Source organism: Podarcis vaucheri, assembly GCF_965113315.1.
Source record: "Podarcis vaucheri genome assembly, chromosome: 2".
NCBI lineage: Eukaryota > Metazoa > Chordata > Lepidosauria > Squamata > Lacertidae > Podarcis > Podarcis vaucheri.
In genome coordinates this window covers 119,578,356-119,593,838 of record NC_138760.1, presented here as the reverse complement: position 1 = coordinate 119,593,838, position 15,483 = coordinate 119,578,356, and the positions used below count along the sequence as shown (strand labels likewise).

Sequence of the window (15,483 nt, the reverse complement as noted above, 5' to 3'; positions counted from 1 at the left end):
TGCACTGTGGAGAGCGAATTAACTTATGGTCTGTCTGTGTGGTTTGGGAGCTGCATGGCCAGGGGAAAAACAATGCTGTCCAGGGTTGTAAAGACTGCAGAGAGAATAATTGGGTGCACTCTTCCCACCTTAGATCATATCTATGCTGCCAGGTGCCATAAGAAAGTGGCAGAGATAGCACAGGATAGTGCACACCCCGGAAATGATCTCTTTCAGCTTCTGCCTTCTGGAAGAAGGTATGGGGTTATAAAGGCCAGGACTAGCCGCCCGAGAAACAGTTTCTATCCAAATGCAATTCTGGTTCTAAACGCAGTATAAGGGGTCTCTATAGTATAGTGTAGGGACGCGGGTGGCGCTGTGGGCTAAAGCCTCAACGCCTAGGGCTTGCCGATCGAAAGGTCGGCGGTTCGAATCCCCGCGGCGGGGTGCGCTCCCGCTGTTCGGTCCCAGCGCCTGCCCACCTAGCAGTTCGAAAGCACCCCCGGGTGCAAGTAGATAAATAGGTACCGCTTACCAGCGGGAAGGTAAACGGCGTTCCGTGTGCGGCTCTGGCTCGCCAGAGCTGCGATGTCACGCTGGCCACGTGACCCGGAAGTGTCCCCGGACAGCGCTGGCCCCCGGCCAATAAATGTGAGATGGGCGCACAAACCCCACAGTCTGTCAAGACTGGCCCGTTCGGGCAGGGGTACCTTTACCTTTACCTTTATAGTATAGTGTATTTTAAAATGGGGTTTCAGAGTTTTTAGGGGTTTTGGAATGTTTTATGTAGTTTTTCAATTTCATTGTTCTGTATGGGACAATGACAATAAAGATATTGTATATCATATCATATACATGCATGAGAACCTCAGATTTGTTTCAGAGGCTGCATCTACAGCTATATCCCTGGCAATCACACCCCTCTTATTGTGGCACATGCAGTTCCACAGAAACAGCAAAATCGTTGTGCTAGCTGGAGCTAGTACAACTCCCATTATCACAACGGGGCTTTCTCCCCTCCCCAAATTGGCTTGGGGTATGTGGGAGAACCCATAGAATAGCAAGCAGGGGCAGGAGGAGAAAGGAGATTATTCCACCTGGCGAGCAGAAACACTTTCGCTGATGGAACAATTACAATAGCGCACCATTGAATTCCACCTCATGAAAATACCTTTGCAAGCAAACTCTCCAGGTGGGTGCATGGAATAAATTCAATGTCAAGGATGCCCTCCAACCTCCTGAAAAGGGAACTGGGCTGAAAAGCAGGGTTAAAAAAAAACTTAACAACTTGCCAATTAAGCAGTATCGTAGGCCATATGAATGGAAGACAATTTTACTTGGCTACGAGTGATCGCCGAAGAAGAAGAATATAAGCAAATATAATCCTTCGCTTACATGAATAAGAGAGACAATGTGGTTTACTTAAAATCAGCTTTAATAAATTTGTATCCTTTCTATAAAATTATTTTTGTACAGAAAGAAAAAAAGTCTATATACAGTACATTTTTAGCATTTTGAATAAAAAACTCCCCAGCCAAACAGAATGGCTGACAGGAAGTGGACCGGGGCCAAAATAGTTTAGGAGTCAATAAATTGGCACAAAATCACCAGGAAATTAAGTGGGAAAAGGATAACCCAGTTTGTCAATGAAGGCACTTAGGCAACAAAATGATTACCGTGCAAGGCAGAGCTAAGTGTGATTCAGCCCATTTGTTTCACTCGATTTGAAAGCACCACTCTTTGTTGGATGTGCGGCCAATGCCAAAGCAAAAAAGAAAAAGGTCAAGATATTCTGAAAGAGAACGACGTAATCAGGAATTGGCACAGTTGGGCCTGAAAAACCAGGATGGCAGATGGGTCAACTTACAGATTTGAAAATAAGGGACCAGCAGCCTCAAAAATAAGGGATCAGCAGCCAAAATAAGGGATTTTGCTATTGTAAAGTTACATACATTGGTAGGATTGACAAATGCTGGCAATCCGACATGAGGCGGTTGCGGCGGCGCCCTTCTGTGTCCCTCCCCATCCCCTCCTCTTCCTCCTCCCTCAGGCCGCCTCCTCAGCCGCCGCCGCCACCGCTGCCACCTCCGGGCTCGCGGGCGGTGTGGACAAGAGTCTCCCCTTCTCTCTCAGGTGATAAAACTCCTTGCGCCAGGACGACAGCGCTGGTGCGCACTCTCTCTCGCAGCGGAGGACCCCGAGCCGCTGCTTTCCTCCTGAGCCGGGTGAGCACAAAACCCGGGAAATTTAAGGGACATCATCAATAAGGGACCGCAGCGGGACACGGCGCTGGGATAAGGGAGTTTCCCGCCAAATAAGGGACGGTTGACAGCTGTGCAGATGGGAATTATATAAGCTGTTTGAAAGGTTTGCCATGGAACCAGTTGGGGAGGAGATCAATTGTAGCTTCCAGCCACCTTACTGTCTACTTCTCCTCACTGCAAAAGCCGGGGGAACAGTCTAACACTGAGCTTACCACACCGTAGGCAGCTAAAGCTGACTGCCTCTCTGTGTGATAGGTTTTTAGAAGAGGCTCTCCTGAGTGCTTCCTGATCACCCGATTTAACTCAGAGAATGGCACACAGACCTGGAAAATGCTGTTTACTGAGAAGTTGCATAGCCCGCGAAAGAACATCAGCTGAGCCCTAAAGGAAAGGACACTTTTACTGTGGCCTATAAAATCCAGCAAGATATTTGGCGGGGGAACATCGCAAATATCGGCCAAACGTCCTTTTCGCTGGGTTGGATGTGACGAGGCCCAAGCCAAAATAAGTGGGATGGCTTCTCATGAAGATGTCTGCAGGGTTGGAAGGCAAGATGGGCAGCAAAACACCAGCATGGAGGGAAAAGTTGGCACTGGCACAGAATCAGCGTGTGGGGAAGCACCGGCATTGCAGCAGTGGGAACGGGACGTCTGCCCAGCCTGGCACACGAGCGCTTGCACGCTGGGCAGAACACATCACGTGACATCGTGTGATGTGTGGGGCAAGTCAGCGCCCCTTGGGATGAACAGGACATCTTGACTGGATACAACCCCAAATGGGTGGACCAGAGGGAAGGGCAACATGTTAAAATGGCTGCCTTCATTTGAAAGGTGGGCTCTAAAATAAGATGGCCAGTAAAGGAGGATGCGGAGGAGAATGTCTTCTCAATATGGCACCGTTTAAGAAATCAATATGGCCGACATGGAGCAAGACAACATGAGGCAAGAGTGGCAAGGCCCCAAAGGCTGAAATGTGTTCAAAATGCACTGGAAAGGAAAGCAAGGGAAGGGATATGTTAAAGTGCTCTTGAGACAGGCCTGGGGCCTAAAAGCCAGGAAGCGATATACTGTAGCACGAGATGATGTGGACCAGTAACACCAAATTTTCTTCTACTTGGCCTTGCCATTCTTGTTCTTCTTGTTGAGGATATTCATGAGAGACTTGGACATGTAATACGGCTTGCTCTGGGAGCCGTCATTCCGCTCCAGGTCTTCCACTGCAGGGGAAAAGGAAAGGTCCCATCAGATTAGCAAACGAATGGTTAATCTGCGGAGAGGGGAGCCCCTCCAGGCATTGCTGAACTACAACTCCCATTATACCTGGCCATGGACTGTGCCAGCTGGGGCTTATGGGAGCAGGAGTCCAGCAACACCTGCGGAGCCCCAGGTGTGCAGTAGAGTATAATTAGGGCAAGAAGAATTACTCACAGAAACAGAGGAACAGCGTGTCGACACACATATTGTAGACGCTGAAGAAACCTTGGGCTATGAAGTAGGCGCCTACCACAACCGTCTGAAGCAGAGAGAGAGAGAAGGGGGGGACACGGCATGACTTGAGAGGGTCAAGACTTCCAGCACTGGAATCAGATGTTTTGGATCACAACTCCCATCAGCCTCATCCAATATGGCCACGGTGGATGTGGACGATGGGAGCTGTAGTCTAAATCTGCTTGAGGACACTGGGTTGCCAAAGGCTAGTTCACAATATTCTCGCCCACCATATTTTTAAAGCTCCCAGTTTGTTGGGGAGAACTCATATTCTTTCTTTAACGGTTTCTGCTGTTATTTTGTGAAGCAACACAAGAAGCTACTAAAGTTGACTAACTTGTAGCTCTTCAGATTTGGCTGAGCTACAACTCCCATTACCTTTGGCCATTGGCCATGCTGGATGTCAGCAGCATCCAGAAGGCCACAGGTTAGCCTCTCCTCAGGCCATTTGTCCAACAAAGCATATACAAAGCATTCCCTGAGCTAAGGATCCTCCTTGAGACAACCAAGATTCTTCGCCCCCAGCAATTCCTTGCAGTTTTCTGTCAGCAACTTTGGTGTTTGTTTTTTTGGAGGGGGGGTCTGTACTACTTTTTAGCTAAACTAATGCAAATCTGTGCATCTTAGCCGCCATATTGGATTGGAATGGTGCAGAATTGCCTTAAAATGGGCCGGGGAAAAGAGAGAGAGATTGAGAGAAAAGGTGACGGCCCAAGAAATGGGCACAGTTACACATACCAGGATGGGCAGCCAATAGTAGTTGAGTTCGGGAGATTTGAACTCGGGTTTATCGATGGGAATTCGCCCAGTGAAGAAGAAGAACGACAGAATGCCAACTCCGCCAACTACCAAGAGCTTCCCAGAAAACAGCAGCAGGTCCGTGACTTTATCCAGGACTACAACTCTGAGGGGTAGAAAGGGGAGGTTCGAACCAGGAATGTCCATCTTCATCCCTGCCTCTCCTTGGCCCCCTGCTGATCCCATCCTCTTGCCCCCATTACCTGGCGGCATTGCGCATCAGTAGCATGAAGGCATTTTTGGCCGACACACAGAAATTCTTTCCATAAATGGCAATCTGAGGAGGGGAAGGGTTTGAAAGAGACAAAGGAAATAAGCTCGGTCTTTTGCAAGGATGTAGGACTATGTCCTTCCCCTCCCTCAACACCACCACACCCCCTGCCCCCAAGTTGCTGCCTAGGAGTGTGGTGGAGTCTCCTTCTTTGGAGGTCTTTAAGCAGAGGCTTGACAACCATATGTCAGGAGTGCTCTGATGGTGTTTCCTGCTTGGCAGGGGCTGGGACTCGATGGCCCTTGTGGTCTCTTCCAACTCTATGATTCTATGATTCTAAGTTTTTATTGGGATTAAGATGGCCATATAGAACCACACACCCCTGCCTAGAATTTTATGGGGTTCCACAATCAATCCACACTCCACCACTGATTCCCAACCAGTTATTATTTTGCTAGAGGAAAGAGCCTGGGGGGGGGTGTAACACCACTGTTCAGGGAGCAGAAACTCTCATAAACATCGCAACATCTCCCTGATGTACTGTATGCTTCTTTTTAAAATATATATATTTTTATTAATTTTTATGTAAAATTTCCAAACAACATGCAACATATTTTCTTATCTTATTCAGTGTTTTGGACTTCCATCAACCACACCTGAAGATTTTTCAATCTTTATCACTTAATCTGCATTTCATTAATTTCACTATTACTTTTAATAATCCTTCACTAATAATTCTCTTCATACTTTTCTCTGCAATATTTCACATAGTCCGATGTACTATATGTTTCAGTGGGTATTAATTGTAAGTCGCTTTGGGAGCTGATCTTGCCTGAGAAGTGGTTTGGAAATAAATAATCAGTGTTAACCATAGAGGCTTTGAAAACCCAACCGCACTTTCCAAACCATAGTTTCCAAGGTGACCTGGTTTGTTTTAACCACAGTGCCACCACTGTTGTGCGGATGCCTGATTATTGTCTTCCAAAGCAACTACTCTATTCTGAACTTAAAAATGGAAAGCGTAATGCTGGTGGTCAACAAAAGAGGCTTAAAGACTCTCTCAAGGCAAAGTAAAATGTAGCATAAAAACTATCACTGGCAATGCCCATCAACTTTGGGGGCCCTGTCCCCCTCAAATATTTTATTGGAGCTAGCCGACCTGACTGATAGAGTCCGCGACCAGAAGGAGGTGAGTACCAGGAGGAATGGATGAAATTTAAAGACTATTTAGTTAAATATGTTAATATAACTTAATTGGAAAAACTTGCAAATACCAGATAGGTTTAAATATGTGATGTTAGAGAATAATATGTTTAAAGTCAAAATGAAAACAAAGAAGGATGTTAAGTGATTAAGTTAATTTTATGAGAAAATTGGTATTGGAAAACTGTTATAATGATAGACACTGAAATTCAGCCAGGGGGATTTGAGGAAGTCACTTAACAATGTTACTAAGATTGGGTCAAGTATAGTTAAGATGTTTGTTTGTTTGTTTGTTTGCTTGCTTGCTTGCTTGCTTGCTTGTTTAATTTTTTTTGGAAAACTAATAAAAAAATTTGGGGGGAAAATTATTGGGGGGACTGAAGAATCCTCGGCCCTGATGAATTGGCTCCTATGCAAGCCGTAGTTTTGAGGGGGGCACTGTTTGCCATGTTTGTGTAGGGGTCCTGCAAACACAGAAGAAGATCTCTGCTAGGTGAGGCCAAAGGCCTATCTTACCCAGAATCCTGTTCTCACAGTGGTCAGCTGGCCACAAGAAGGACCTGAGTGCTGTGGGAGCAGGTGTAGCAGGTCTTTGAGCCCCAGTTTCCCACCCCCAGACGCATCACAGTGGCTCTCAAGCCTCCCCCAGGATACACATTCACTTCCCTCGCCTCCTATTCCCTCGCGGGCGTCCCCATCTGTTTCCCTCCCAACCGCCACCATTAAGACCCCTGATCTCCTAGGTGGCCCACCTGCAAGGCTTACCATGATGTAGGCGTTTCTGTTGAGGAACTTGATGAACTTCTCCAGACACCAAAAGCAACACTTCATGCAGCAAAGGAGGCACTTGGCAAGCTTGTTACCGGAACCTACAAATGCCACAGGAGAATTAGGTAGCCGGGGCTTGAAAAGGACACGCTCCCCTTGGCTCTTCCCCGTTTAGTGGGGTAGGAGAGCTGAAAATAACATCAGTGTATTCCACATCTGGCAACCAGTGTGCCCCTTTGGTTTCAGATAGTACATAGGTCGGTAAAAGGTAAAGGGACCCCTGACCATTAGGTCCATTTCGTGACCGACTCTGGGGTTGCGGAGCTCATCTTGCTTTAATGGCCGAGGGAGCCGGCGTTTGTCTGCAGACAGCTTCCGGGTCATGTGGCCAGCATGACTAAGCCTCTTCTGGCGAACCAGAGCAGCACACAGAAACGCCGTTTACCTTCCCGCCGGAGCGGTACTTATTTATCTACTTGCACATGACGTGCTTTCGAACTGCTAGGTTGACAGGAGCAGGGGCAGAGCAAAGGGAGCTCACCCCATCACGGGGTTTCTAACCGCCGACCTTCTGATCGACAAGTCCTAGGCTCTATGGTTTAACCCACAGCGCCACCCACATCCAGTACATAGGTAGAAGAGTCTAAAGAGCCCGGGACTCAAATTTTCACGGCCTTCTAGCATCTACGGTGTCTCATTTGCCAGAAGTCACGAATTTAGCATTAACTCTGCCACCATGCGATTTCTGTTCTCATCCTGAAGCAAAGTTCTTAACCCGATGTACTATTTCTGGGTTAGCCGAGTCTGTAACCTGAAGCGTCTGTAACCCGAGGTACCACTGTACTTTCAACCTAACTAAACCTCCTAAGTTGAATACAGTATTACTGTATTTGAAATTTGCTCTTTTTTTCCATTCTTGTACTTCTGTATTAAAATTACAGTTACACCTTAAGGATGCCTCATAAAGGGGGGGAATGAATGTTTCGTTTTTAATTATTTATTATTATTTTGTGGTCATGGTTTTTTTTGTGGGGGGTCATACTGATGTATATTTTGTTCTAGGAGGTTTCATTTGGTCAAAATCGAGTACAGTGGTACCTCGGGTTACAGACGCTTCAGGTTACAGGCGCTTCAGGTTACAGACTCCGCTAACCCAGAAATAGTACCTTGGGTTAAGAACTTTACCTCAGGATGAGAACAGAAATTGTGCAGTGCCAGCAGGAGGCCCCATTGGCTAAAGTGGTACCTCAGGTTAAGAACAGTTTCAGGTTAAGAACGGACCTCCAGAACAAATTAAGTTCTTAACCCGAGGTACCATTGTATACAATTCCAGAGTTAATGCTAGATACATGACTTCTGGCAAATGAGCCGTCCTAGCCACTAGAGGGCCGTGAAAATGTGTCCCAGGCTTTTTATATCCGTCTATTCTCGTACTATCTGAAACCCAAAAGGGCACATTGGGTGCCAGAAGTGGTTCCCCCACCCCCGCTCTCCTACCCCACTACTTAACAAAGCGGCGGCTGTAATTTGAATTACGTGAAGAGTCTGAAAATCTTCAAAGATTCCTTCATTGCAGGGGGGTTGGACTAGATGACCGTTGGGGTCCCTTCCAACTCTACAATTCAAGAATTCTATGAAGCTGCCACACTCTGCCTAATGCTAGGGCCAGCAACATAACAGACCAGCTCTGAAACCCTTTCAGATTGTAGTTACAGATAGGTAGCCGTGTTGGTCTGCCATAGTCAAAATAAAAAAATTCCTTCCAGTAGCACCTTAAAGACCAACTAAGTTAGTTAGGACACTGGCACCAGAGCCTGCAATAAACCCAGATGCCAACTTTGCTGCCACATACACCCGGACAACACCATTACTGGCCCCAACAACATCACACATACCATCTCGGGACTATTCAATTGCTCATTGTCTAACATTGTGTATGCCATCAAATGCCAACAGTGTCCTTCAGCTCTCTATATTGGACAAACAGGCCAAACCTTACGCCAAAGAATAAACGGACATAAATCTGACATCAAGAATCACAAAACAGAGAAACCAGTAGGAGAACACTTCAATCTCCCAGGACATTCTATACAAGATCTCAAAGTAGCTGTTTTACTACAAAGGAATTTCAGAAATAGACTGGAAAGAGAAGCTGCTGAATTGCAACTCATTACCAAACTTAAAACCATGGAGAGACCTGGTCTGAACAAAGACATTGGATTCTTATCTCATTATACATGACTAAGCCATTTTTCACCTTCTCACCCCTTGCCCTTTCCTGTAAGACCTATTGCAGTCGTTAAGAGTCGTCAACAGGCTCATCTCAGCTATCTGCCAATCTCCCATTCCCACCACCCTTCTGAGTAATACCCCTCCCCACCTTCTCACTATATAGAAGGATCTGGCAACTTCTGTTTCAGTGTATCTGAAGAAGTGTGCATGCACACGAAAGCTCATACCAAGAACTAACTTAGTTGGTCTTTAAGGTGCTACCGGAAGGATTTTTTTTATTTTGTCTTTCAGATTGTGAAAGACTTTAGTGCTAGTCTACTTCCAGAGAAAATGGGCAACCCGACTCTGGTTATTCTGACTATTACTGGTATTTATTCCTGCCCTGCCCTTCTTGCCTGGTTTACTCATCACTTGCCTTTTAACTTGTGGTCCATATATTCCAGCACGATACGGATCAGTTGGACGATAGTGAGGATGAGGGAACCAAAAGCAAGAGATCCTATATGGTATCTGCGGAGAGAGAAGAGAGGTCCTGTAAGGTGGAGCTGCCTTTCGAAACATTCTGGGTCAAGACAAGGAACCCCAGACTTTGACACCATTCCTAATTAAGGCTGAGGCTGCTGCTCTTATCCAAGGTTTACGTTTTCATGTACAGTGGTACCTTGGGTCTCAAATGCCTTGGAACTCAAACACTGCAAGCCCAGAAGTACGTACTTTGGTTTGCGAACTTTTTTCGGAAGCTGAACGTGCTCCGTTTTGAGTGTTACGCTGAGATCTGTCTGTTTTTGCTATTTATTTTGCATTTTTGTTTTGGCGGCTCTTTTTGTTTTGTTTTTGTGGCTGTGTGGAACCCAGTTCAGCTACTAACTGATTGATTGTGTGACTGCAGTACTTTGTTTATTGCTTTCATTTTATGGCTCGATGGTCTCCTTAGATAGTAAAATTCATGTTAAATGGCTGTTTTAGGGGTTGTTTTTTAAAGTCTGGAACGGATTCATCCGTTTTGCATTACTTTCTATGGGAAAGCGTGCCTTGGTTTTGGAATGCTTTGGTTTTGGAACGGATTAAGTTTGAGAACCAAGGTACCACTGTATTGCATCTCCCAAAACAAACAACGCCAGCTACTCTAAATACAGGAGGGATGAGCAAATATTTTCAGCTAGTCTACAGGGTCGCATTCTCCTCCAGGGGCCACATTCCAGTAGTGGGCAGGGCCAGAGGGAAAAGAGGGTGGAGCAATGAATATAAATGTTCCCTTTGCCTGGTAGGCTAGTTTCAACACTCACTCAATCCTCTCTATGCAGGCAAGCTTTATATGGAGTTCAAGGACACATTCCAAACCAGGAAAAAGCACTCAAGGAGGGTGTGGAGCAGCAGGGCCAATTAGGGAATAATAATAAATAATAATAATAATAATAATAATAATAATTTTATTTATATCCCGCCCTCCCCAGCCGAAGCCGGGCTCAGGGCGGCTAACACCAATAAAATAGTACAACATTCTAAAATCATTTCATTATAAAATTAATTCAACTCAAATTCATGGCAACCATTGGGCTAGAGTTCTGTGAGGATTGCCAAAGGAGGGAGTCAGGCTGTGCCCTGGCCAAAGGCCTGGTGGAACAGCTCTGTCTTGCAGGCCCTGCGGAAAGATGTCAAGTCCCGCAGGGCCCTAGTCTCTTGTGACAGAGCGTTCCACCAGATTGGAGCCACGGCCGAAAAAGCCTTGGCTCTGGTTGAGGCCAGCCTCAACTATGGCTTGGAGCAAGTCCCATAGCCCAGGCAGAGAGGCCTGGAGGACTTGAGAGGTTCTCCACCCCCGTTTGAAGGCTGAGAGGTCAAGTGTCTGCACTGAGTAGCAGCAGATCCTGAGAATGCCAGACAAGGTATCTCCCAGCCATTCCTTGAGATATTGGGGAAGCCACCCAGAGTGGCTAAGGCATTGCAGTCAGCTGGGTCGAGATGGCAAACTGACTGGAAAACTCAGAAACCAAGAGGATAAAAGCTTTATAAAAGAACGGGGAAAATTTAGAAGTTATTTAGGAGACCACTGTAAGCAGGTGGAAGCAATTAGCAGGATTTTGATCTCACTTGTAGTTTAAAGATTACCATGGATAATATTTCTTATCTCATTATACATGACTAAGCCATTTTTCACCTTCTCACCCCTTGCCTTTTCCTGTAAGGCCTATTGCAGTCGTTAAGAGTCGTCAACAGGCTCATCTCAGCTATCTGCCAATCTCCCATTCCCACCACCCTTCTGAGTAATACCCCTCCCCACCTTCTCACTATATAGAAGGATCTGGCAACTTCTGTTTCAGTGTATCTGAAGAAGTGTGCATGCACACGAAAGCTCATACCAAGAACTAACTTAGTTGGTCTTTAAGGTGCTACTGGAAGGAATTTTTTTATTTTGACCATGGATAATATGGTTTGATATAAACATTGGAGTATGAAAGAATATGCAGTATTAAATGTTTATAATGGGACTTCATGGAGGGGATGGGGGGGGGAGTCCTGGGATTCGGAGGAATCTCTGTGTATGGATATACTTTTTGATTCTCTGTTTATAACTTTGTATTTGTAAAACTAATAAAAATGATTTCCAAATATTAGTATTATTACTACAGTAAACTGCCCTGAGACCTGCAGGTATAGGGCCATATACAAATTTAATTAATAATAGTAATAATAAACAAACAAACAAATACAGTTTCTGACAACCACCCCTATGTAAATGAGCGAAGGCCGGGTGGTTCCCTCGCCCTCCAGTTGGCAGGCAACACTACAGCCATGTGTGAGCCTACCAATAGTAGTAGGGCCATAGCTCAATGGTAGACCTTCTGCTTCGTAGGCAGAAGGTCTCAGGTTCAATCCCCAGCATCTCCCAGTAGGGCCGGGAGAGACTTCTTCCCAGAAACCCTGGAGAGCTGCTGCCACTTGGTGTAATAATAATAATAATTTTATTATTTATACCCCGCCCATCTGGCTGGGCTTCCCCAGCCACTCTGGGCGGCTTCCCAAAAAATATTAAAATACTTTAATACATCAAAAATTAAAAGCTTCCCTAAACAGGGCTGCCTTCAGATGTCTTCTAAAAATCTGATAGTTGTTCTCTTTGACATCTGGTGGGAGGGCGTTCCACAGGGCGGACACCACCACCGAGAAGGCCCTCTGCCTGGTCCCCTGTAATTTGGCTTCTTGCAGTAAGGGAGCCGCCAGAAGGCCCTCGGTGCCGGACCTCAGTGTCCGGGTAGAACGATGGGGGTGGAGACGCTCCTTCAGGTATACTGGACCAAGGCCGTTTAGGACTTTAAAGGTCAGCACCAACACTTTGAATTGTGCTCGGAAACGTACTGGGAGCCAATGTAGGTCTTTCAAGACTGGTGTTATATGGTCTCGGTGGCCGCTCCCAGTCACCAGTCTGGCTGCCGCATTCTGGATTAGTTGTAGTTTCCGGGTCACCTTCAAAGGTAGCCCCACATAGAGCGCATTGCAGTAGTCCAAGCAGGAGATAACCAGAGTATGCACCACTCTGGCGAGGCAGTCCGCGGGCAGATAGGGTCTCAGCCTACGTACCAGATGGAGCTGGTAAACAGCTGCCCTGGACACAGATTTGACCGGTGCCTCCATTGACAGCTGTGAGTGCAAAATGACTCCCAGGCTGCGCACCTGGGTCCTTCAGGGGCACAGTTACCCCATTCAGGACCAGGGAATCCTCCACAACTGCCCGCCTCCTGTCTCCCAAAAACAGTACTTCTGTCTTGTCAGGATTCAACCTCAATCTGTTAGCCGCCATCCAGACAACACTGAGCTAGATGCACTCAACGCTTTGACTCTTTCGAAGGCAGCTTCCTATGCTCCAGTTCCCAAGGGAGACGCTGGCACAATGCAGGGCCGGCAGCAAGGCGAGGACCAGATCCTCTGCTTCCCTGCCCACCACCAGACGCATGGGAATCCCCACACAAGATGCGCACCGTAACGTCCGGACGAAGGCGTTGCACACAGCACAGGCCGGGATATCCTCAGGCTTGTTGAAGGCCCAGTAGTAAGAGGCAAAGGCCCCCGCCAGCACACACTGCCCCAGGGCAATGACGAAGTTAATGCACCAGAGGAGGCCCACAAAGTTGTAGATCTGAAGGTTGAAGAGGTTGCGCTGGAAGAGCCCTTGGTCATTGTACTTGAAGAAGATGCAGTCCACCAGGCAGGGCCAGTAGGTGGAGGCGTTGAATGTCTGGAGGAAGAAAGCAGGGAACGGTGCTCTTAATACCAGGGCATGGAAACGGCTGGTCGTCGCGAAAAGGAGAGCCAAGCAGAGCCCCACAAGTTGCTCCACAGCCAAACAGGATCCATTTTGAACCCTGGCAGAAATATAAAACCCAGGGACGTACAGGAGATGGACTTGGAGCAGGGAGACCTGGGCTGAGATCTCTGAGGAGAACTTCCAGCCAGTCCTTTTCTGACTCACCTCGCTTTAATAACTTACCTCACACTTCCTTACCTCTCTTCGTCTCTCTCCCCCTAACTTATTTCACTATTCTCTACTGAACTTACCTCACAGTCTATTGTGCGAATAAGATACCACCACAAAATTAATAGGAAGTACAGAACTGCCACCCCCAGCATTGAAGATGCACTTTTAAATACAGTGCTGTGGAGCACGATTTGATTTATTTACTCGGGCTTTTGGAGGAACTTGAGATATCAGTGTGCACAGTACAATCCACATGTGTATATGTTGCACGATTTCAACTTTATGCAGCTGAAGGCTAGCCAGTTGAAACTGCACATGTTTATGAGGGCTCCGGGATGCTCTCCTGAAATCTCACAGGCTTCCAGAGCTACCATGTTGAGAGGGCCTTACCCCCTTCCCCACCTCGTAGCAAAGTAGAGCACAATCCAGCGGATCTGGCACAAAAAGAGCTTTTAAGCCCTCTCAGGGGTTCGATTCTGGGATGCTCACGCAAGATCTTGCAGGGCTGTCCGAGTTCCCAAAAGATCTTATGTGAGGATCTCTAAGTGTCCAGCACCAGTGCGGTTTGCCCCCTCCAAGCAAGACAAATAACTTAGAAGAAGATATTTTTGTACCATGTCATTTGGGTTCTGGGTTTCATTTTCCGTTGCCTATGAAGCCAAAATGGCCACAATTGTCCCCATTGAAAACCTAAGCGGGGATGAGACACCAACGCAGCCCAGAATTGGAGGGTTAGTCAGGGGCCGGGATGGATATATCTGCTAATTTTGATCCTCTCAGTATCTCAGTTTTCCAATCTTGCATTCAGTTCGCCACATTCTGTAGCGGTTCATGGGTTTAAATTTTTTTCTTTAAAAACGCTCATGAAAATTCGTCTGCATTTTAATGCAAATTTCTCCTAATGAGCCCATTTTTGTATTCAGTTTTGAATAATGTAATTTTGCAAGCAATTTTCCCTAACCTAATGCACTTTTTTGCATATTACTTTCCATAATACTATTTTGGCCCAAATATAAGCTGCACCTGCAAATAAGCCACACCTTTAAAATTCAAAGGGGGGGGAGAGAAAAAAGACAACACCCAAATATAAGTTGCTCCCTTAAAATTGGGTTACAGGCTGAAAACCAATGCGGTTGGTAGAATTGTAACTCCGAGCCAATTTAAGCCTTTCATCTTGCAAAAATGACCGTACAATCGCCAAAATCACAAATTGCTATTCAGTTGCTACAATTCCGCAAGCACTCAAGCTCGCAAATCAGCAATAAAACATTTTCTTGTTCTAATTTATCGTATGTCTGTTTCAGCAACAATATCGTAAATGTCAGTTTTTGTAAGGTCACGAATATAAGCCGCACTTTAATTTTTCATGGTCAGAATTTGGAAAAAAAGTGAGGCTTATATTCGGGACAATACGGTAACTTCATTTTTATGAAACCTTCCCCTAAAATATGTATTTTTGTAAGCATTGGTTGGTTGACAAAATTCAGAAAAGTGCAAATTTCCAAGGATAGATGTGTTTCGCTCCACATATTGTTTCAGAAAGTAGAAATGACTTTAAATGTGTACCAAATCAAATTGATCCCCCATCCCCTCTAGTCAGAGAGGTACCGTATTTTTTGCACCATAGGACGCACCGGACAATAGGACACACTTTGTTTTAGAGGGGGGAGAACAAGAAAAAAAAAATCTCCCCCTCTCTGCCCAGCGCCCCTTCAGTGAAGCGGCAGGAGGCGCTGCACAGAGAGGGGGAGAATTTTCCCCCTCTTGTTTTCCCGCTCTAAAACAAGGTGCCGTTTAAGGTGCGTTCAGGTGGCTACCTTGGAAGCCTGGAGAGTGAGAGGGGTCGGTGTGCACTGACCCCTCTCACTCTCCAGGCTTCAGGTTCCTTTCGACCTGCTCTTTGGGGCTGGCGGGGGGAAGCCCACCACCAGCCCCAAAGAGCAGGTCAGGGAGCAGCAGAAAGGCTCCTGCCATAGCCGCACGTCACCTCTCCAGCCGGGAGAGGGTCGCGGGGGGCTGCTTTAGCCCCCCGCGTGCGGTCTGCCGGCTGGAGAGGTGACGCGCGGC

At 46.6% G+C, this 15,483-nt stretch overlaps 1 protein-coding gene across 1 annotated transcript in view; it reads right to left on the bottom strand.

Moving 5' to 3' along the window:
- Window positions 1-1,396: 1,396 nt before the first annotated feature.
- The window catches only part of SLC44A4 (solute carrier family 44 member 4), a 61,994-nt gene continuing 47,907 nt past the window's right edge, over window positions 1,397-15,483 (bottom strand). Inside the window, exons 15-21 of the mRNA XM_082209669.1 lie at window positions 12,920-13,176; window positions 9,358-9,452; window positions 6,708-6,811; window positions 4,732-4,805; window positions 4,469-4,634; window positions 3,671-3,755; window positions 1,397-3,459 (exon numbers count right to left, since the gene is read on the bottom strand). Coding sequence (XP_082065795.1) covers window positions 3,353-3,459; window positions 3,671-3,755; window positions 4,469-4,634; window positions 4,732-4,805; window positions 6,708-6,811; window positions 9,358-9,452; window positions 12,920-13,176 — 888 coding nt within the window. The 3' untranslated portion in view covers window positions 1,397-3,352. The remainder of the gene's footprint in view (window positions 3,460-3,670; window positions 3,756-4,468; window positions 4,635-4,731; window positions 4,806-6,707; window positions 6,812-9,357; window positions 9,453-12,919; window positions 13,177-15,483) is intronic.